General features: G+C 48.0%; 1 protein-coding gene across 10 annotated transcripts in view; it reads left to right on the top strand.

Moving 5' to 3' along the window:
* Positions 1–24,716, top strand: part of KIAA1217 (KIAA1217 ortholog) — a 1,321,668-nt gene that overhangs the window by 1,202,154 nt on the left and 94,798 nt on the right. For all 10 annotated transcript variants that reach the window (XM_078663443.1, XM_078663442.1, XM_078663445.1 and 7 more), the window contains one exon: positions 21,290–21,465. In XM_078663443.1, coding sequence (XP_078519569.1) covers positions 21,290–21,465 — 176 coding nt within the window. The remainder of the gene's footprint in view (positions 1–21,289; positions 21,466–24,716) is intronic.

Raw genomic sequence — 24,716 nt, 5'->3', positions numbered from 1 at the left:
AAGGTGTTTAATGCACTTATTTCACTACCATTACAATAGGTGGCGTTTTTAGGTTGAAGCCTGCCAGACAGTGCAGCTGTCTGGTTTTCTAATGACATCTTGGGGACATTCAGAAAGCTTCCCTGGGAATGTATTCTACCCGTTGCTTATCTTTGGCTTTGTAACTCACATTTGCTTGCTTTCTATCTGCTGGCTCTATTTTTTTTAGGCTGTCCGGCTTGAGTCCGTCACTTCTGTTGCCCAAACCCCATTTACTGTATTCTTGAACCTGTGCCCGATTTCTGTAAGCAGACCTTTGAATCTTGCTCTTATCTTAGCACATTTGCTTTTCATTCACATGCAGAGGTCAAGTGTCAGGCTCTGTCTTCCAAGGAGCTTGGTGTTCATTTTTTTGACTCTGACTTCAAAGTGAGAAGATTTGTGTGACAATCATTGCGTCTACTGGGGATTTGCTCGAGGCAGGCTGTTTTATGTTATTTTTGTCTAGCCCACAAAAACATTTAATTGTCTGTAAATTAACTGTGCAGATATTTCAGTATATGTCGAAAATAGAAAAGCACAAATTAAGCACATGTTTTGCAACTTCTGAAGTGTGGTGGAAACAAATATTTTATTACAATCAAAGCAAATCAATACACTAGGTCAGTAGTTCACAACCTTTTAACTTTTGGGGACCCCCCACTTAACCATTACTGGAATCTGGGGACTCCCACTGAATCATTACTGGAATCTGGAGACCCCAAGAGTCATTACTGGAAGCCTGGGCATTGTCAAGGATTTGAACCGCAAAACAATACACAAAAAATACAGAAAAAAGCATTCATCAAATACACAAATTATGACATTTTATATAATTTACAAACACATGAACATACAAAAAACATGACATTTTAATGGAAAGATTGGAGCTTTTCTAAATTCAGTTGAGGCCACTCATTGTCTATACCATATTCTGTTTGATGCACCTGCACTGCTCCCACAATTCAATATGAGGATACTAATTAAATTTTTAGCCTCCAGTTTCAAATTCCTTCGTATTTACTGTATGTTTTAAATTTTTCATTTGTACATTATTTATATACACTCCATTAATGTGTTAATATTATTTAATTTTGTATTTATTCGCGGACTCCCTGAGGAGGCTTTGCTGACCCGCAGGGGTCCCTGGATCCCAGGTTGGGAACCACTGTGCTAGGTGATGACATTTCCACACATTATCACTTGTGCGCTGTATTCTTTTGCCAGTAAAACTGTATGCCTGTGCAAATGTAATGGTCATTTCAGTTGAAAATGTATTGTCTGTAATAGAAGTTCTCTACCACACCATGCATACTTCACTTTACCTCACTCCACTCTACACCACTGCAGTCTACTCTGCACCACTCCACACTGCGTCACTTCACTCTACTCTGCACCACTCTGCTTCACTCTATGCCGCTCTACTCTACTCTACACCAATGCACTCTACTATGCACCACTGCACTCTACACCACGCAACTCCGCTCTATCCCACTCTACAACAATGCACTCTATGCCAAAGCACTCCACACCAGTGCACTCTACTCTGTACCGCTCCATGCCAATCCATCCTACACCACTCTACTCTACCACGCATCACTCTACTCTGAAACAATATGCCCTAAATCGCTGCACTTGCCATTGCACTGCACTCTACACTGCACCACTGCACTCTACACCACTCCATTCTACGCCAGTGCACTCTACACCACTTTGCTCAAAACCAATGCACTCTATGCCGCTCTACTCTCCAACACTACACTCTCAGACAGTGCACTCTATGCCACTCTTCTCTGCACCACTGCACTCTGCCACTGCACTCTCCTCTGCACCAACACACTGGATGCCTCTCTACTCTGCATCGTTGCACTCTACCTCACTGTACTCATTGCCAATCCACTCTAAGCCACTCTTATCTACTCTACAACACTGTACTCTACAAAACGGCACTGTACTGTGTGCCACTCCACTCTATGCTCGCGCCACTCCACTGCACTCAAAACTAATGCACTCTCCACCACATTAATGAATACACTCTATGCCACTTCAGTCCCTGCCAATCTACCCTGAACCACTGTACTGTATGCCACTAAACTCTACTTTGCAACACTGTACTTTGTGCCACTGCACTCTACGCCACTCTACATCACTGCACTTTAAGTCACTCCACTCTGCAACACTCCACTCTCTGCCAATGAACTCTGCGCCACTCTACTCTTGTGCACTCTTGTGCACTGCACTCTATACCACTCTACTATACCACTCTACCCTGCACCACTGACACAATCTACTCTATGCTACTCTACTCCACTCTGTGCCACTACACTCTAAACTACTCTACACCACTACAATCTATGCAACTACCCTATGCCATTGCACTCTACCCTGTGCCACTCCACTATACCCTGCAATATTCCACTCTACTCTGAAACAATCTACTCTATGCCACTGTACTCTTCTCCACTCTGCTCTAAAACACTGCACTCTGTGCCAATGCACCAAACAACATTTTACTCAAAACCAATACAAACTGCACTCTACCCTAGGCCTGGGTGGTGTACTCTGCTCCATTCACGGAGTTTGCAAAGTTTTAAGCGTTATGTGAAGTTCCGAAAAACTCAGCTCCGCGTAGCTGAGTTGTTTCCTCGCTCATGCTGGCCAATATCCAGTTACCGTGCGTGAGCGAGGAAAATCCACCTCCTGCTGAGATTTCTCAACGCAGATGGACGTGACCACTCGCATTGACAAACCTTCCTTTCGTGTTGAGAAAGTTTACTTGAGCGTCAAGAAAAGAAGCAGCGCCCTCTTGCTCTGCACATGGTGCCATTTGCGCTGATTTTACAGCGCAGGAAAAACACCTGGCGCAAAAATCTACTTGAACTGCATGATTAAACACACTCTGCCGCTTGCAGAACTCAGCATAGCGCTGCAGAGTTTAGTTTCGCGAACTCGGCCCAGGCCTCCTCTATGCCAACTACTCTGCACCACTACACTCTATGCTACTATACTGTACTCTGCAACACTCTATGCCACTAAACTCTACCCTGCTCTACACCATTGCGCTCTACATCTGATAGAGACACCTAGCCGCAGATTCCTTACCTCGAATTTCCCAGGCATCAAACTGGATCCGGGAGATTTTTCTTTGACAAATATCCTTGTGCATCGGTAGGTGGCATTGGTCGGCTTTATGTGACGTCTGCGTTGTCTCTGCCATTGTGACGTCCGCGTCAACTATATAGGCACTACCTCAGTGCTCTGACATCTATTTTTTTCTTTCTGGGCTAGCCTGAGCAGATCCCTGAAGAGAGCTATCCTGTGTCACTTTTTGGCAGGCTTTTTTCGACATTTGTATACTATTTCTGGGTGTGTAGGTTTTCCAACATGTCAAAGAAGACTTCTGGATTCAAATCATGTGGCGCCTGTCAACGTGCCATGTCGGTGACTGATCCACACCTGATTTGTCTTTGGTACCTGGAGTGCGAACACAACTCAAAATTGTGCCCTGACAGCCTGGCCAATATCTCCAAAAGCTTGGAGGGAGTGGTCCAAAAAGCTGCTTGCGGCCCGGCACCGTGTTGTTCGCCTCCGGAGGTCTCATTCTTGCTCCCGGTCAAGTGGAAGGTCCGGGCACTGCTCCAGGAGTCCTAAGTCCTCATCCTCCCACTCAAAGCCATCAGGTAAGAGTTATAAGAAACACAAGAAGTCGAAGCATGCTTTAAATTCTCCACGTCCATCAGCCGACGGAGGAGCCTCGGTGCTAGAGGCCTCGTTCTGCGGAGCCTGTGCCGGCGCCGTACTTCCCTGCCTTCCTGGGAGCCAGGGCAACCCCTGACCAGCTCAAAGAATTTTATGACGCCATAAGCTTCATATTTCCGTGGTCTTAACCTCCCGGCATGCCTTCGGGCCCCATTGGGTTCTGCTCCGGCGCCGATGACCCCCCATGGATCTGGTGATGGATCCGGATCGACACCGGTCGTGCCACTATGACCTTCCCTGGCCCCGCGCTGAGACTTCTGACGCTGCAGGCGCCAGCACGATTCTTCGCCCGATGACCCAGAGCCAGATCGGTGCTTATGAATGCCAATGGGGCCCTTGGGTCCATGGTCTGTCCCTCAGCCTTATTTTGAAGGGCTAGGAATGGAGGAACATTGGTAGGAGTTGCTGGACCCTTTACAAGACCAGCCTCAATACTAAATGGACCGGTATGAGGAATTGGGTGAGGCCAGTGGACTGGATACATCTCCAGATTCTGGTCTGCTTCTCCCCCTACCGTGGCTATGGAGGAGGGAGCTTCATATGCTATGGTGGTGCGAAGGGCAGCTGAGGTCCCAGACCTTCAACTCCCTTCGGTCGAGACATCATCTTGACGGAAGTCCTGCAGCCGGGTGTCTCCTCCTTGGAACCCCTCCTGCTTTTCAATGAGGCCTTGACTGATGTTGTACTGCAAACCTGGTCCAAGCTCAGCCCAGGGTCTCCTGTGAATAGGATAATTACCCGCCACCATCGCCCTGCACCGGGTGACCCAAATTTTCTCACCAACCACCCTACCCAGAGAGCTTGGTGGTCCAAACCTCTACATGTCAGGGCACGTTCCCTTCCGCAGCCCCGATAGGGAATCCAAGAGGCTGGATAGTTGGGGAAAGAAAAGGTTTTCTTCTGCCAGGCTTGCATTGCAATCACTGAACACCACTGGCCTATTGGGCCGTTACTCCCACTCCTTGTGGAAAACGGTTGCACAAGTGCTGCCATAGGTCCCGGAGGAGGCCCGGGCCATCCTCTCTTAACTCCTTCGACGCTCATGACGAGCTCAGCTCGTCATGGAGTTTCCATTGACTTCAATGGAAATTAAATGAAGAGCCTGAAAGTGCCTTAGCATCCAAGTGGTTAAGTAGTATCAAATGGGAGAGATGTGGCAAAGTTTGCCATTCGTTGTGGACTAAACAAGACTGCCTCACTGGGCAGAGTGATGTCATCGACGGTGGCTGTTTGAAACCACACCTGGCTGAAAACTTCTGGCTTTTATGGGGATGTCGATGCTACCCATGTGGACATGCCCTTTGATGGCACCCATCTCTTCAGAGGCAAAGCAGACATGGCCCTAGAGCACTTTAGGGACTCATGGGCTACAGTCAAGTACTTGGACCTCTCAATGGCCACACTTCCTCCATCTGCTTTTTGCCGCTTTCATGTCTTTGGAAGGGGTTTTCGTCGGTGCCAGTCATACCCCAGACCTTAGGCTACGTAAGTTCAGCAACCCCTGTGTGGCCCTGGGAACTGCTCGTTCTGACCCGTAGGTTGGGCGGCCAGAGGTCGAGTCAGTCCGCCACCCCCTCCCCTTCAGCCTCCAAGCCCTCCAAAGTTGGCCCTTCAAGATCATGGGTCCCCAGTTAGTGGCAGGATCAGCCATCACCTCTGGCAAAACATCACATTGGGTAGGTGGGTTCTTCAGAAAGACTGAATGGGCTACTCCCTCCCCTTCAAGACTACCCTCTCTCCATGCCTACAGCTTATGACTGGCAGATAGAGGATCACCTGGCTTTGCTTCAGGAGGAAGTCATGACTCTCTTGGCCAAAGAAGCCATAGAGAGTGTTCCAGCACCAGAAGTTAGCTGTTGTTGCTATTCTCGCTATTTACCCTACTCCCTATCCTAGATCTGCAAACCCTCAACTACTTCCTCAAAAAAGAAATGTTCAAGATGTTCACTCTAGCTCAGGTCTGGTCTGTCCTGGACCCAGGAGACTGGATGGTAGCGTTGGATTTGCAGGACGCCTATTTTCACATTCCCGTCCTGCCTGCCCTTCGGTGCTACCAGCGGTTTATGGTACGCCACAAGCACTTTCAGTCCACCGTACTCCCCTTGGGACTCACCAGTGCCCCTTGGGTGTCCACCAAGGCGATGGCGGTGGTCCCAGCTCATCTGTGCAGATCAGTGTTGACAGTCTTTCCCTATCTCAATGCCCAGCTGTTGAATTCGAATTCGCCCCAGGCTGTCATCTCCTACCTCCAGAACACGGCAAACCTTCTGCACTCACTGGGGTTCTCTATCAACGTGCTGAAAACACACCTGACTCCCTCTCAGATGCCCCCTTTCAATTGAGCTGCTCTGAATACAGTGCAGTTTCAGGCCTATCCTCCCGAATGGCAAGTCCAGGATATTCAGGCTATGATACCGATGTTTCTGCCTCTATCCTGGATTTCAATGAGAATGACTCCGAGTGATTCACTTGGCATTGAAAGCTTTTCTTCCTTCAATCAAAGGAAAGCTGGTTGAAGTGTTCATAGGCAACACCACCGCCATATGATATTGCAACAACCAGTGCCGGGTGGAGGTCCTGGACCCTTTGTTAAGAGGCCCTGTGTCATTAGATGTGGCTGGAACAGGGCCGAACTCGGCTGTGGAATCCTAGCGGATCACAAATGGCGTCTCCATCCGTAGGTGGCACAAGGTCTCTTTCAGCAGTGGGGAGAGCCTTGGTTAGATAGGTTTGCCTCCACCGAGACCGTGCAATGTCAGCAGTTTAACACACTTGAGTTTCAAAGGTGGCACTCACTCAGTGAGGCTTTTCAGAGAGTAGCTCAGGCCTTCTGTATGCCTTTCTACCACTCCTGTTCAAAGTGCTCAAGAAGATCAAGAGTGACCCAGGCCCAAATCATTCGTGTGGCTCTGGGCTGGGCAAGGAGAGTCTGGTATCCCAAGCTTCTCCAACTGAGCATTGTTCCTCCAGTCAGACTGCCCCTTCAGAAGGATCTTCTGTCGCATGTATGCCTTCTTGAGGCTACCAGCCAACCCTCTATATTTAAATCTTGTATTGTAATTAGATTTCTTAAGGGGCTTGTACATACGTTTACACCTGCTCCTTTCATCATGCCCCAGTGTTTCTCACCTTCCTGATGTATAATCCGTTCGAACCTCTGCACAACTGTTCCCTCCAGCTGCTTACCATCAAGACAGCCTTTTTAGTGACAATAGTTTTTGCCAGGAGGGTGAGTGATTTGCAGACTGTCATCCAAGCTTCCTTACCTGACAATCTTTCCTGATAAGTTGGTGCTTTGCACTAGGCCCTCTTTCTTACTGAAATTGTTAACACCATTACACGTGGGACAGAAGAGGAGTGGCTCCCCTGCCTGGACCCAAAAAGAGCGAGACCGCACTAAAGAGTTCCGCGTGGATGACCAACTTGTGGAGTACGCTGGATCAAAGGAAGGTTGCGTAGTGCAGAAGAGGACTATCTCACGATGGGTCATCCTCTCCATCAAAATTTGCTCTGCTCTGGTCAAGAAGCAGCCTCCTGAAGGTTTGAAAGGCTCATTCCATCTGAAGTAAGGCTGCTGCCACGGCTTTGCAACATGGTGTTCCAGTCTTTGACATTTGTCAGGCAGCAACGTGGGCATCCCTACACACGTTTACCAAACACTACTGTCTATACAGTCAAGTCTGAAGGTACAGCCTCTTTGCTGCTCTATCCTGCAGAACTTCCTGGTCTACATTTGTCCGCAGCCCCTCCTCCAGGGATGGTATTACTTGGGTATTTATTCAGAGGTAAGGAATCTGCAGCTAGAGGTCTCTATCGGATGGAGAAGTTACTTACCTTCCTGATCCAGTGGCACTGCCGTGGGCCCCGATTTTTCCATCCAGATTTTCCTGCTCACTGTTCTTCCTGCCAACAGAATCCCTGCCTACCCTAGGACCTACTTAATGGAGGCTGCAGCGCAGCCGCACAGCACATGTGCCAAAGGCAAACTTGACTGCATCCGTCCGTGCCTGGACCGCAGCCAGTACCATTTCTCCTGGCCCTCCCACCCCCGCAGATACACAATCACAGATCTCTACACCCACGACCCTGGATGCTGCAACAAACACTGCCACCACGCTCCACGGTAGAACCTTTTGCCTGCATCCACTGCTACTTCACTGGCCACAGCTCACACACCAGTCCACCGACCAGCCCCACCCTGAACAGACCACAGACACTACCAAAGCTCACTATGCAAATACACCACAGGGATTTGGGACCTCATCCCCACCCTCACACAGGACGTCCTCATCCTCACTGAGACCTGGCTCAACCCCTTTCCAAGCCCAACATCGCCACTGCAATACCTGAAGGATACAAGATCACCCACCACAACCACATCAACAAGCCTGGCAGAGGGATCGTCAACATACACAAGGAATCTATCCAATGCATCACCACAAATGACAACATCACTTCAGCCATGGAACACCTCAACTTCTGAATCTAAATGTACCGAAAAACCACGATCAGGGGCAACCTCGTCTACTATCCTCCAGGACCACGTCCAGCCTTCGGCAACTTCATCGCCAACTTCATCATCCCCCTTGCCGTTGATTTTCCTCAGCAACATCAACTTCCATCTCGATTACCACAAATGACATCCACACTACCAACCTCCCCTAGAGCATGAACAACATCGGACTCCTCCAACTTGTCCATGACCCCACGCACATGCTAGACCCCATCTTCATCTCCAGCGACAGCATCATCTACAGCCTAACCATGGAACTCCCCTGGCCCGACCACTCCATTGTCCACTTCAACATCACCAGGTTATGGACCTCCGTCCCTAGTCTGCCCAACGCCCTCCACCGCAGCTGGAGCAAAGTCTCAAAGTGCACATGGCTCAATGCCCTCAACACCACCCACCCCATCTCCTTCAACATCACAGAACAGCAGAAACTTCAACAATTGAATCACCAACTGCACGGACAGCATACCTCCCATCGGCAACAACACCCACAGAAGCTCCACCGACCAGGCTAGCTGATTACTGAAGACCTCAGAATTGCTAAATGACACGGTCAACAGCTGGAAAGGCAATGGTGCACCAGCAAGATTACGATTGACAAAACCTCCTTGAAGACAGCCCTCAACCTTGAGAGTTGAGAGACTTGAAGAACAAGCATTTACAATGCAATGGTCTCGTCTTTGTTAAGTTTAGAGCTATTGGCATTGCTCATGACATTATTTTTAAAACATAAATAAATGGCATTGTCATTTACAATGCCAATAGCTTCATCTCTCGCAAATGCAAGACCTATTGCATTTGCACCCACACACACACAGAGCGCCACACACACACAGAGCCACCCACACACACACAGAGCCACCCACACACACACAGAGCCACACACACAGAGCCACACACAAAGAGCCACACACACAGACAGAGCCACACACACACACACACACAGAGCCACACACACACACACACACAGACAGAGCCACACACACACACACACAGACAGAGCCACACACACACACACAGCCACACACACACACAGGCGGGTGGTAGTAGATGCACAGCACCTCATAGCACTTCAAGCCGCGCTCCATCAGCTCCAGCACCCGGTCCTTGCCGTCGTAGGTCAGGAAGTCTAGACCCTCCTCTGCCCGGCAGAGCGTGGGCAGGAGGAGCAGTGCCAGCAGGAGGCGCCCCGAGCATAGCATGGCACCCACTGTAGGGACCCGCACTCAGGGAGACTGATTCACAAGACCACCACCTTCATGGGGGAGGGGGATGGGTCTCCAGCCTCTGCCCTCGAGCGCCCTGGTCGCCATGGAGTCGGGGGAGTGGGAGTGGCATGGCATGGCATAGCACGAAGTCCGCTAGTGTGCCCTGTGTCCCCGACTGTGACCCACCGCGCCCTCAGTCTGCCACGCGCGGTATTTAGTTGGCCACCGATCATCGAAGAATGGCAGCCCCGCAACGCGGCAATCTAGCGTCTGCGTTCGACCCGCTGGTATTGCCGCGGGTCTAACACCTATATGCCCGACCTGGTGGGGGGGGTGCCACGACTGCCTCCCCCCCTGAACTATCCACGGCATTCCCACCGAGGAAACACTGCCACAGATCGCGGGTTCCCTCACTGCCTACGGCGAGGCTCAGACCTTCGCACTGCGATGAGAAGGGAGGCGGCACTCACCTTTTTTGAGCCACCTCCCTCCCCGATTAATCCGTTTGGAGCTCGGTTATTGAGTCAGAGTGCCAGTAAACAAAAATAAAACAGATCTGTATATATTAAAAACAATCGTGGCAGTTATAGGTTGTAACAGGTATATGAACAATTAACGATCCAGGGGCCCAGGGCGTGGCTAAAGGTTATATAGTTTGAAATGGACATAGCGGAGAAAATACACAACAAAGGTGTTATACATATGCAGGCGTAAATCTACTTCTAGTGGACACGAGGTTTGGGCTTTGCAAATTAATGCGGAGGAGCTGGGTTTTAAATGTGGTTCAGATTACGGTATAGACCGTTTCACGATTTATATAGAAGTGAAACAAAGGTCAGATATGCACTGAAATGAACAAATGTAATGTTCAACTTACTTTATTTTAGGATGTGCTGCAGTGTGGCCTCTAACACGTCAGCTATTGACTGTAAAAACAAAGAATAGAGTAGAGACACTCAATAGCACAGGACTGTTCTTAATATCAGTAAGTGTTCCTTAAGGATAAAGTGCATCTCATGCAGCCCAAGCTAATGTTTAGATTCTTTCGTATGAACTCATGACGCATGGGTACCAGGGAGCAGAACTGAGCTAGGCAGAACTGTGCATGATCATAAGGTACTTTCCGTACTGCACACTACTGTAGAAAAAGTGTGGCAAAATATAAAATGAAGCAATAATACAATGGTTATAAAGTGAAGCAAGCCATTCTTGCGTGTTTACAATACTGAATTAAAAGCACGTTTCTGAGGTCGTGTACCTCTCAAACCACTTATCTATCACTCGCCCAACGTCCACTTTCACTCTAAACGCTTTGTTAATTTGCTCGGTGGTGAGCCCCCGACATTACCTGACCCTCAACAAAACTACAGCTGCTGAACTGCGGGGACTCTCGACGTCCATATCGTTGTGGGCCAGGCTTTAATAAACAATCACGTTAAGAGCCAACTGCTTCCGATCTAGGCCATTGGAAATAAAACTGTGACCAAGGCATAATTGACACGCCCACAGACAAGTTTGTATACTGCCTGTCACAATACTCCATGCTTGTGCAGGCAAGTGAGCCCCGCGATCCTAAGCAAGTGGCTTTCCTTTTATGAAAAACATTTTAAAATTACTACTCTATATGAAGGCACTTACAATACTCAGTGGGGATGTGAGCTACCCTCCCCCCTCCATCCCACCCCAAGACTAGGGGCTTTTGATTTAGAATTAGGTGTTCGCAGAACTCGCCTAACAAGGGAAAGTCAGGTAATGCTCTGTTGAAATCAAGCCCACTAATGGCATAGTACAACCAATGTAAGTGAAGTGTATGTGTGTGACGCGAACCTCGCTTGAGAGCAACAGTTTACACAGCCTCTGGGAAGATACAAGGTAATTTATGTTGGTGGAAACTCCAAAACAGAAGCATTTCTTCGAGGGACCTTAAGGAGAGGTAACCTAGAGAGACTGGGTTGGGTTCGAGAATCCTGCGGATCCCACTGGAAGCAACTGAAGTACAAGTGCCCGCCCACTCTGGCCTACATGCACTATGAGTGGCTGCGCTGAGCTCTTTCACATGAAACATACACAAACTCTCATTCAAGCTAACTCCCAGCCACCAATGTTAATTGTGTAACAAAAATCGCTTACAAATTGCACTACTGTGGTAGACGTGGGGCTGCTGATGACGACCTGGTTCTCAGGGGAGGACATCAAAGGGTGAGGGTCTTCGTGATCCTGGGGGTTGTCTCTATCAGAGAGAATGGAACAGAGGACGCCGTAGGCACGTCCAAAGGGATGCAATCTGCCAGAGCGTTGTCCACCAAAGTGAGGTCTGCAGCCGGCAGCGCACAACCGCTGCACAGCCTGGCGTGGCTCGCTGCAGACACCCCCTTCGCCTGGAAGGTTGTGGTGGGTCCCTCCCTCGGGATGCCCTTATCACACTCCACTCCACTCCTCCCCCCTCCTCCGTAACATCTCCCCATCACACTGGACCTCCAGACATGGGGACTCCGTGCAAGGCCCAGGAGCGCGTGGTGGTGGTGGCCTCACCGTGCACACCGTACCCCCCTCCTCCCCCTCAAGATGTCCTCACCGAGCCGGCTGCTTCCCTGCACGCCGCCCCTCCAGGCCGGGGGACGTTGTGCAGGGCGCTCTGCTCTTCGGCCTCCTCCTCAGCCTTTGCCAGTGAACTGAGCTAAACCGGGCGGGGGGCGGAGAAAGGGAAGGCGGAGGGAGGGGGCAGTCCGAGAGCGCGGCCCGGGGCTCACCTGCCGGGTCGGCCACACCTTGAGGGGCGCATTATGAATGAGGTTCAGGGAGACAGTACCTAGCACAGTGCGCTGCAGCAGGGCCTCACAAGCTGTCCTTCCGCAGCCTCGCAATCTCATTTCACTGGGGGAGGGCCTCTAAACGCTATTGCAAGACGTCTTACTGTGGAGCAGTTGGGCCTCGCACTGCACTGCAGCCAGGCCCCTCACACTGCGCTGTGCAACACCACCACTGCAAACGCGCCCACTGCAGTATACTTTGCGAAGCTTACAGCACTAAACAGTCCCACAGAGTGTCTTGGTAATCCCCACTACACTGCTGCCAGACACAGTCGCACTGCATTAAAATCTCGCTGCATTGCAAACAATCGCCGGTCTGCACTTAGACAACTCTTGCACTACTTTCAGACCTGTACCAGTTACTGCCTCAACAGGCATCTAGCGAGGTTTATACGAAAGACCCTTCCACCCCACACCGCAAAATGTTTTATTTAGGGGCCTCTCCAGCCGGTGCCCAACAGCAAGGCGGCCAGCAGCAGCGGGCAGGCTCGGACAGCCGTCCCCGCTATGCGCGCCCCAGCGGCAGCAGCCTGCAGTCCGCATGCATGGCGGGCGCCGGGCTTTGTTGTGGTCGCGGCTGCCGGTGCCTCCCCGGCTTCCCTACCCTCTACCACCGCTTCCGGGCTGGAGGTTGGAAGAGTCCATGTTCAGGGAACCAAGCGCCCCCGCAGGACCCACCTGCCTCGGCCCCTCTCCTCGGCTTCCTGCTCCTCCTTCAGCCGCCGCTCGGGCCACTTTCAATCTCGGCCAACCCACACGTGCGAAGACCTCGGTAAGTTGACCGGCAAGCAGTGTCTTTTTCCCAACGGGGGTTCTGCGTTATGGAGGACTGGGGCAGGGGAGGAACCAGCGAGAAGCACACCATCTTTCGCCGAGGTCCTGCAAAAATGGATCTCCAAAACGCCCCGTCATTTTCGGACTGGGGGGCGTGTTTTTCGTTCTCTCCTCTTTCAATTGGCTTGAATGTAAAATTCCAGCCAATGGGAAGAGGAGAGAAAGAAACTAAAAGACACACCCCTCAATCCGAAAAAGACGGAGCTTAAATGGAAAGATGCCCGTCTTCTCCAATGGCTGGCCTCCGTTTAGGAAGCCAGCCTAAGAAGAGGGGCGGGTTTAAGCCCCATACTCTAAAACATAAAATCTCGCCAGCGAGACTACGCAAGCGCAGCCTACGCAGGCCGAGACCTAAAAAGCCCTTAGCCTCATGCATTGAATCAGCTCTAATAACAGCAAAGTGCTCTTCAACTCTCCTCAAATCTGGAAATAGAACCTCCGACTCAACCCCTCCCCATCCGGATTCCGCAGCAACGAGAGAGCCTAAATTGCGGCTACTGACATCTAAGCCCTACTCGACTGAATAGAGACTGTGGCTGTGTCCACCTAGATCTCTCAGCAGCCTTTGATACTGTCTCCCAACGCAGACCCATCACAATGATGCACAACATAAACATCAAAGAAGTCACAATCAAATGGATCGCCCCTTTCCTCACCGGGGAACGCAAAAAGTCTGCCTTTCCCCTTCATCACCAAACCCAAGGAAATCATCTGTGGAATACCCCTAGAATCCCTGTTCAGCCCTAACTTATTCAACAATTATGACACCTCTGGCCAGCATCGCCAAAACCCATGGACTCAACATCCTATCCTACTCCGACGACACACAACTAATCCTTTCCCTAAAGCTCAAATCAGAAAAAACAAAGCTACTGATTTTCGGAAACAAAACCTCCCCATGGGACATATCCTGGTGGCACTCAGAACCTGGTCCTACTCTTACCCCCACTGACCACGCTAGGAACCTAGGCATCATTCTGGACAACAAACTAAGCATGACAACTCAGGTTAACTCGGTCTCCTCCTCCTGCTTCTTCATCCTCTGCATGTTTGGTAAGATATTCAAATGGCGACCCCACAGCTCAAGACACACCATCACCCAGGCCTTCATCTCCAGCTAACTGGACTACGGCAATGCTCTCTATGCACGGATACCAGCTCACCTCCTCCTCTGACTACAGATCATACAGAACACCGCAGCCATACTCACCCTGGATCTCCATAGATGAACCTACATCACCCCTACCTCAGAGAACTCCTCTGGCTCCTTCTACATAAAAGTTGCAGTTTCAAGCTCCTGACCCATGTATACATGGCCTTAAACAACTGCAGACTTGCCTACTTCAACCACCACCAGAACTTCCAACAGCCTACTAGATACCTCCCCTCCGCATCCCTTTGTATAACACTCACCCCCGCATCCAACATAGCAGATGCGGAGGTCACTCCTTACTCCTTTCTCCTACCCAGCAGCGGAAACATTGAAAAAGCTATCCTTATCTACAGACCTCCCCATCTCTTTCAGAGTTCCGAAAGGCCCTGAAGACCTGTTTTTTTCCGGCTAATCAATGGATACCCTCACGGGTGACAAGAAGCACTCTACAATTCAGATTGATTTATTGAACTGCATTTGAGATGAGAAATAGGCATTGGCAAAACCAATAGGTCTCTCCTATGCTAGAGCTATTGGCTTTGCCAATGTGTTTTAGCCTGGTTGTATACGATAGTGGCTGCTGTTCTGCATAGCTAAGAGTTAGCGGCATAGAGGAGAGTGCCATTGAGTGGAAATGCAAACGGTGTCATGGAGTGGTGAAGAGTTGAGTGAAGTGTAGAGTGGCGTAGTGTAGAGTGGAAGGACGTAGAGTGTAGGGGCGTAGAGTGCCATATAGTGGAGTGGTGTGGAGCATCGTAGATTAGCATAGAAGGGAGTGGCATACATCGGAGTAAAGTGGAGGGAGTTGCATGGAGTCGATTGTTGTGGTATAGAATGATGTAAATTGTTGTGGAGTGGCATAGAATAGTGTCATAGAATGGAAGTGGCATAGATTAGAGTGTCGTAGAGTGTTGTAGATTACATTGAGTGTTGTGGAGAGAGTAGAGTGTAATGACAAAAGTAGAGGGGTGTCGTAGACTGAAGTAAAGTGGCTTGGAGTTGTGTAGAGGGGTTTGCATACAGTGAAGTAGGGTGTCATGGTATAGATTGTTGTAGAGTGGAATGGCATGAAGTGGAGTAGAGTGCCATTGAATGGAGTGGCTTAGAGTACCGTGGAGGGAGTGGAGTGCCATACAGTGGAGCTGTGTAGAGTGGAGTAGCATTGCAGAGTGGAGTGGACTGGAATACAGTGGAGTTTAGTTTTGTGGAGTAGAGTCTTATGGAGTGGCATAGGTTGACAAAGTGTAGTGGCATAGAGTGGAGTGGTATAGTGTGGTAGTCTGTCTTAGAGTAAAGTAAAGTGGCCTAGAGGAAGTTGTGTAGAGTGTCGTAGTGTGGCATACAGTGGAGTGGAGTGGAGTGACTGAGTGAATAGGCATATCATAGAGTGTCTTAGAGTGGAGTGGAATGTTGTGGTGGGGCGTAGAGTGACGAGGAGTGTCGTGGAGTGTCGTAAAGTGGTGTGTCATAGAGTGTTGTACAGTAGAGGGGCATGGAGTAGAATGTTGTACAGTGGAGGGGCATAGAGTGAAGTAGAATGTACAGTGGAAGGGCATAGAGTGAAGTAGAGTGTTGTACAATGGAGGGGCATAGAGTGTTGTAAAGTGGAGGGGTGTATCGTGGAGTGGCATGGTGTGGTAGAGCATTGCCATTACAGACAACATATTTTCAACTGAAATAATCATTACAATTACATAGACATACATTTTTATTGATAAAAGTATACAACACACAAATGATTGTGTGGCAGTGTCATCACCTAGTGTATTAATTTGTTTTGATCGTATTCCACCACACTTCAGAATTACAAAAAAGTGCTTCATTTGTGCTTTCCTAATTCTGATATATTTTGAAATATCTGCACAGTTAATTTACAGACACTTAAATTTTGTTGTGTGCTAGAAAAAATCCTTTAGTCAAGTCAGTTGGCGTCCTCCTCTTGTTAAATTTGGAATGGCTGTACGGTCCTTCTTCTTCTTTTCTTGTTGCAGGTTCTTGTCTGAGAAAGTAAGGTGCAGGGGTGCCCCTAAATACTAGATTTAGGGGCGTTGCAGGTAGGTAAAAAGGTTGGGATCAATGGTTCCATTCCCTGGGTTGGGTACACCCCATATTTTGCCACCCTCCAGTGGGAGGCGGGCATAAGCCTTTCCCTGTTTGGCGGAGTCCCCCCCCATCTGCAATGTGGCGGGGACTGAGAGTTGTGCTTCCTTGCCTCCCCCACCTGAGGGGTGGAGTTGGCAGAGGTGGGCGCACCTCTCTTCCTCACTCGTTTTCCCGCCGGTTTTTCCACCCAAAGTGGGGGTTAGAACCACTGGGGACCAGTTGCTGAAAACAGCAAGTGGCCTGGGGAAGCTCACAAAGGCGGCAAGCCTTTGAAGCTTCCCCTTTGTGGACCATGCCCATCCTGGAGGAGGAAGCTTGGCACCTTGTCCCAGGATGTGCATTGTTTCAGGCCCCCGAAAGCAGCAGTCTCTCGACCCAGGGGTCCAACAGCAGTTCTGGTGGTGACAGCTGAAAGCAGCCACTCAGCCTGGACACTAGTTGTAGGTCGTTACTAAGATGCCTGCTATGTGCATTTTTCATTAAATCCCACACTGGCATTAGTGTGGGTTTAATGTGCTGAGAAGTTTGAAACCAAACTTCTCAGTTTTCAGTGTAGCCATTATGGTGCGGTGGAGTTCGTAATGACAAACTCCCAGCACCATATACTCTTAATGGCAGCACTGCCCTTACAATGTCTAAGAATGGACTTAGACACTGTAGGGGTACAGGGCTCATGCACCTGTACGCTCACCACTGGTATAGTGCACTCAGCTAGAGTGGTGACTAATCTATGCCAGGGCTGTGAGTTGTAGGCATGGCACACAGGGATGTGTGCCATGTCGACCCTTCACTTTGTTCTGCATGAAAACATGCAGCCTGCAAATGCAGTGTGTGAGTGTAGTGGTACAGGGCCTCTAAGGGGGGCACAATAAGTGCTGCAGCCCTTAAGGGTCTTCTCTGGTCACAGTGCCCTGGGTACCTGTGGTACCATTTACCAGGGACTGGCCTGTGACCAGAGATGCCAATTGGGTTTTGTTTTCAATGCAGTTTTAAGGAAAGAACTTAGGCCCTGGGTACCTGATTGCAGGAGCCCAGGGCACACTCAGTCAAAGAACATCAGCAGTTCAGCAAAATGTGGGGGCTACCATGCAGAAAGAGGGCACTTTCACCACGTGGAGAAACGGAGTCGCACTCACGGGGTTCACAGGCAGATACTTTTAATTCATTTAACGCTGATAGTGGCAGTCCTGGTGCGTTTTGGTTCAAAGTGACCTCTCTCAAAGGTAAGCCACGCACCCTTTTGTACTGTTAATGTACACACAGCGATTGCCTTCCTTTATAGTTTTTAGCCCTCTGGTGGTTAGTGTTATTTTTTCACTGCAAGCTGGTACCTGTAGTTCATTAGACAGTAACTCTTGAAACCCTCCGGTGGGTGGTGCATTTAATTTCCTTTAGTGTTGTTTGTTCAATGTCTGTAAACACTCGTGCTCCGAATCAGCCCATTTTCAAAGCCGCTCGGAAATCATACTGGAGAAAGTCTTCGGTGGTTCGGTGGCAGCCGCTTTCCCTTTTCCGCCTTCACGAGCACAACCTTAGGTTCCAACCGGGAAAGCATGGCACGCTTGCTGATTGTGCGTAACTCCTGCGGCTGAACCTCGCCGCTTAATATTACACCAAACTCTCCACAACGTGGAGAAACGGAGTCGCACTCACGGGGTTCACAGACAGATACTTTTAATTCATTTAACGCTGATTGTGGCAGTCCTTGCGCGTTTCGGTCCAAAGTGACCTTTCTCAAAGGTAAGCAACGAACCCTTTTTTACTGTTAACGTTCCCACAGCGATTGCCTTCCTTTATAGTTTTTAGCCCTCTGGTGGTCAGTGTAATTTTTTCACGGCATGCTGGTACATGTAGTTCATTAGACAGTAACTCTTGAAACCCTCCGGTGGGTGGTGCATTTAATTTCCTTTAGTGTTGTTTGTTCAATGTCCGTAAACACTTATACTCCAAATCAGCTCATTTTCAAAGCTGCTCGGAAATCATACCGGAGACAGTCTTCGGTGGCAGCCACTTTCCTTTTTCCGCCTTCACGAGCACAACCTTAGGTTCCAACCGGGAAAGCATGGTGCGCTTGCTGATTGTGCGTAACTCCTGCGGCTGAACCACGCTGCTTAATATTATACCAAACTTTCCACCACGTGGAGAAACAGAGTCGCACTCACGGGGTTCACAGACAGATACTTTTAATTCATTTAACGCTGATAGTCCTGGCGCGTTTCGGTCCAAAGTGACCTTTCAAAGCTGCTCGGAAATCATACCAGAGACAGTCTTTGGTGGCAGCCGCTTTCCCTATATACATACATACCTACATATACATATATATACATACACATACACACACACATGTGTATATATATATATATAAATATAATATGTTTTTTGTTTAAATAAATATATCTTTAGCAACAAAGTTATTTGGGTAGCAATCCATTTAATCCACTTAGCCAACTTGTTGCAAGCACCACACATATAAGAAAAATGACCAGTTACAGGCATATGCTGTCTTCGAACTTGAAGTGCGGCACAAAGGGGTGACAAAGGGGTGACAAAACCGGGGCAAGTGGTCCTAAAGAAGAAATACATAAGGAATGGCCTGTAGTGATTGTTATGTCTCTTTTGATCTACAAAGCTAGGAATTAGTTAGTAATACCAGTGGCGGCTCCTCCGCGTTGCCCCACTGCTTTTCAGCAGTGCAAAAAAGGAAACATTTCTCTGTGCTGAAGCCAGTTGTGGGGCGGCCACAGCCAGGAGGGGGAGGACTGGTGGGCACTTTCTAAAGTGCGCATGAAGATTTGGAAGGCCACCTGGCTGTATTGCATAGCCTGGGTGGGGAACTTGCACAGGCGCCCAGCCCCTGTCTGAGCTCGAACCATGGCGCTTAAATCAATAACGATGCAGGTGACAGCAGCGTCGTGATTGCCTTAGGGGAGCCTGTGTGCTTCCTGCTTCCTCGACTCTTCAGGAAGAGAAGCTGAGGCTAGACGTCACCACGAAGGAGAGACGGCAGTCGTAAAGAGATAAGTGTGATATTTGTTTTCCAAAGTCCTCTGCCTCGCAACCCCTAATACGTGCCAGCCGCCACTGAGTAATACACTAAGGGCCAGATGTAGGTAGCCAAATACCGGTCCGTAACGGCCGATTTCGGCCGTTACAGACCGGTATTTGGCTTTTGAGATGTAGGTGGGTCGGAATTTACAGAATCGGTATATTTACCGATTCGGTAAATTTACCACTTCGGTATTTTTCCAAATCGGTAAATATACCGATTCTGTAAATCCATATGTAGGTGGCACAGTTTGCAGTGCCACAGGCCCTTAGGATTTCTTATTTTACCACCCAATCCTATTGGGTGGTAAAATACTGAATTTCAGTGTACATGCATATCTGTGCATGTACACCTATGCCATGTGACACACAGACATGCCCTTAGGGCATGTATGTGTGCCACATGGCACACAAGCCTGCATTTGGGGTGCTACAGGGTATCAAAGTGACACCCCGTTCCCCCTGCCAGGATTCGGTATTTACCGATTCTGTAAATACCCAATCTGTATTTCCCATTGATTCCTATGGGCTTCAAGGCCCATAGGAATCAATGGGAAATACAGAATCGGTAATTTTTTACCTACATCTGCCTCCTTCTAATTTATCGACTCTTAAATACCGATTCGGTATGAGTCGGTATTTAAGAGTCGGTAAATCGGAATTACCTACATCTGGCCCTAAGTAATTACCACAACCAGTGCTATTTACCGGGTGTGATATTGCCTCCCAAAATACCGGGCTTATGGTCCATAGTAGTTTAGTCTGGATAAGAATTCAGCGTGGAGAGGCAGAGCCGCGCCACAACTTTCAGTGTGTATAATAGATTCCTCAAAGATCCATCTACCTGAGCAGAATAAGACTCTACTTCTAAGCATTCTTTGGATATGATTTTATGTGCTTAAATTCATCTTGATAAAGCTTCTTGCTTTTGCTTCATGCAAACTGTCGCTGCCTCCCTGTTCTAGCAGACTTTGGCGCCAAATGCACTGCTGTTTATCTCCATTGTTCTGTCAAAGAAGACCTTCTCCACATGGTCAACATATACTGATTTTTTTTCTTCTCTCACCCTTTTCACTGCTGCACATAATGTTTGCAAACAGATGTGAGCAGATTAATATACTCTTCACACAGTAGGAGAGTGGAAGGCCTCTGCTACTTCCAGCCCCCAGTATTCTTATGTTGCAAATTAGTGCACCAAACAAGCATTGGCAAACCAATTTGGTCTGGCGTTTGTTAATGCTTGTTTTGCTTTGCCATGGTTTTTTCGAAAATGTTGTGGAAGCTACCCAGCCCTCACCAATATTAAAACCAAACTGGAAAAAGACAAAAATGTTTGGTCTTAAAAAGCACACATTACCATTATTCCCGGATATGGAATGTAACTGCTTTGCGTGTGGATGTGCAGAATAACGTTACTCAGTGAGGTCGCCAGTAGCTCAAGTGGGCCGGCCCAGTGCCCCATGCTGTAGTAGTGGAAGATTGCAAAATGTGAATGACACAACAGACCGCAGACCAGTGGATGAAGAGGTCGGTGTATAATTTCTTCACTAACTTTAAAAGGGAGAAGCAATTCCACTTACAACTGGGACATGATGATACCAGGCTCTGTTGTTCATCTGCTTGTTGTTACAAGGCACCTGCAGTATTGAAAAAGGAAACCAAAATTCCAGACTGTAGTCATTTTATATGCACAGGAAACACTAATTACGTATGAAATTTGATAGGGTAAAAAAAAAAACAAGCTGCAATGCCTGCTTTTTTTGAGGATGTTATCAAACTTCTGCAGACTGCAGCACATCCAGTTTCTAGGCGGTGAATACTGAAGTTGATTTCTTTTGTGTAACAGCTGCAGAACCAGGATACGCTGAGGGCAATGATGAAGAAGACAGAGATGGAAATCAATAGCCGAGTGATTGAAGCAGTCAAGAGGCTGGAGGATCCGGTGCAGCGCCAGCGCGTGTTGGTGGAGCAGGAAAGGCAGAACTATCTTCATGAAGAGGAAACTCTTGTCAATAGGATATGGTAAGCGAGGACTACAAAAACAGCCATTTTCTATTTCTAATGTAGCCAGGTCTTATTGTTGTCTAAGACAGATGTGCATAAATCGGTATGAATTCATTTTTAACTTTCTTTTAGGGGGCATGAATTGGATTTTTAGTTATGTGTGTGTATATATATATATATATATATATATATATATATTCAGTCAATTTAAGGAAGCACACAAAGCAAGGAAATCCACAAGAAGCCTCTTAATGAAGGTGCAATTCTTTATTAGTAATCTTGCCAGCAGTCACCTCATAAGAACCGGCATGCCAAGTTTTAGCCAGACGCGTTTCAGGACCAGATGTCCTTTCATCAGTGGCGGCAGAAGAATAAGGAGTTCGCGCTGCACACACACAGTTTTAAATTCCAAACACCTCCCCCAAGTGGGCGTGCCGTCCTGCGGCCTCCTGGTGCGGGCCCGCCCCGGCTGTGGAACTAGCTGGGATCATCGGGAGGAAGGTGTGCATGCTCCATTTCAGGGCGGAGCATGCATGGGTGCGTTTGGTTTCTAGAAAGCAGGGCAGCAACAACATGGGAATCAGGCATCAACCCACATGGGTAACACTTTGTTTGCACGAACTTGGAGTAAGTGAGCGCGCACCTATCAGGTAATACAGTGCACATGGACTACGAGCACCAGGAGGCCGCAGGACGGCACGCCCACTTGGGAGAGGTGTTTGGAATTTAAAACTGTGTGTGTGCAGCGCGAACTCCTTATTCTTCTGCCGCCACTGATGAAAGGACATCTGGTCCTGAAACGCGTCTGGCTAAAACTTGGCATGCCGGTTCTAATGGGGTGACTGCTGGCAAGATTACCAATAAAGAATTGCACCTTCATTAAGAGACTTCTTGTGGATTTCCTCGCTTTGTGTGCTTCCTGAAATTGACTGAACATATCTATATATATATATATATATATATATATATATATATATATATATATATTTAAAGAGTGAATAAAATATAGAATTAAGAAATGATCCCCAGCAGTGTCAGTATATATATATGATATTTATAAAGCGATACGCAGCAAATATCAAAGAATTTAGACTTGTGAGAGTATTATATCGGATAATTGAAGACATATTTAAACATGCATTGGCAAAGCCAGTAGGTCTGGTGTGCCTTCTGAATCCTCGCTAAAAGCATTTTAAAAAGTCCTGCTTCTGTGATTTTCAAAATATATATTTTTTGCATACAGTGCATCGTTAGGATAAAGAATTAATTTGTGATGATTCAGTGTACGTTTGAGATGTAAAGTCTCTCGTGCTTTGCTATGCAAGCACTGCAAGTGTGATGGAAAGATACTCGAAACAGCTAATAGCATGAGGTGAGACAAACACTCTTCTGGACGAAGCCAACACACACTGAATGTATACTTTAAAGCATTCACAACAGTAGGTTATGCGGATAGCTGCATTGTCAAACCAGACCTGAGAATTACAATACAATATTCATTGCAACCTATGAAAGGCAGGAGAGATGACTTATTAGGGTGCCAGAAATTTTGAAAAGAGTAAAGTTTTTAGTTTTTTCTTACTAAACTGGTGGGAAGTTTAGGACTGACTTGTGTCCAGTCGGAGGTTTTCAATGCAAAGTGTAAACTTGAGAATGCTTGTTTGCAAGTCTCTGGATTTGCATGTAGACAGAGGTATGGCTCTGTGTTGCTGTTTGACCACTTGCTTTTTGATGAGACAGTATGGTTCAGGGGCGTAGCTATGATCAGTGGAGAAGGTGCAGTGACACTGGGCCAAACAGTGTGAGATGCCCATTTCATTATCATTATGGCTGTCTTTCACTACCCAAAAGTGTGCAGAGGGGGATATTTCCTTTGTCTACAACAGCCCCCTCGATACTTTTGCTCCGCCAATGGTCGTGTCTGCTTGTTTAAGTCTCTCTTAAATTATGCAATAATACTTGAACTTGAAGCTTGTTGCAAGGGAAAGGAAGTACTGATTCCTGGGATAGGAGTGATGGCAGGTTCGTTGTGGCCTTGTGACAAGACAAACAGCATGATTGAAGGCTTCTGGGTAGGTTTCCGGGCAATTGTAGAGATGGTTGAGCAGGGCGTTACCCCATCAACGTGCAAAAGCACACAAGCTTGTCAGGGTGGGCAGGGAAAGAAAACAGGATTACGGAACAAATATGTGCCCTCTCCCTTTATTAATTGGCTAGTAAAAAAGTAGTGCACGTTTGTTAACAGTGGTAACTGTTGCAGCATGGTTCTGCTTCCCCCACCCCCTCAGCTTGCATGCATGATGGGCTGCTGTAATGTGCTTATGTAGAACGTTGTCTCTTTATAAAGTGGACCACAACGGGGTAAACTCTGTAAAGTGTCCAGGCAAACCCCAATTTGCTGACAGTGGCTAAAATGATAACCCAAATGTTCTCTTGTGTGGTCGTGTGAGGCAGCAGTTGGGCTTATCAGAGGGTAGTGCTAAGCATTTATTGCTCACACAAAGACAGACCTCCTCGTAAAAGATACTGCATTGGTATCCAACAAGTAATACCCAGTACAGATCAATGCTTCTGCTCAACAGAAAAGATTGTAACAGCGCTTTACAGAGAGCTGCATATTGTTATGACACACACTATAAAAGAAGTGGTGACGGGAGATACATGGAAGTGCTATGCAAAATAGGGAAATAAACACATTACATTGGAGGCCTAATACACTCTAAAGTAAAAACCGGACAAATTTCACCAGAAATGACTACAGTTAGAAGGAGACTTATCAGAAGGGAGAATTAGCATAGAAGGGAGATTTTAGCTAGGTACCCTCACCAGAATTCAACAGGCACTCACATGGCACGCACCTCAGTGGTTGGAAAGTCTACAGCTACGCTAAAAGCACTATCCAAAGCCTGTAAGGGTGTCTGCATTATTATCAGGATAGTTTTTGCGCAGGAAAGGGTACCTTACTGCACAAAAGCTATCCATGGAGTCTTTTGCAGGCCCATGCAAAAAGGTAATCTCGGGGAGAAATGAACATATTTGTTCTCATTAATATATCCCCAGGGAGATGCACCATTTTGGCGCAAACCCATATCCACATCTCTTTGTAAATATGGATTTGTGGCAGAATCCATGGGTGGATGCAGGGGAATGCTCATGCACCAATCATGAAACACCCACCTAATTCAAAGCCACACAAATCAACATTTGCAAGGCTCTCTAAATACCAAAATGGATTTTGCATCGGGTTGCATGAAAAAAGTGACGCAACC

Source organism: Lissotriton helveticus, chromosome 10, assembly GCF_964261635.1.
Source record: "Lissotriton helveticus chromosome 10, aLisHel1.1, whole genome shotgun sequence".
In the NCBI taxonomy this organism is placed as follows: Eukaryota; Metazoa; Chordata; class Amphibia; order Caudata; family Salamandridae; genus Lissotriton; species Lissotriton helveticus.
The sequence above is the reverse complement of the archived record's forward strand: the minus strand, read 5'-3'. Positions and strand labels throughout refer to the sequence as shown.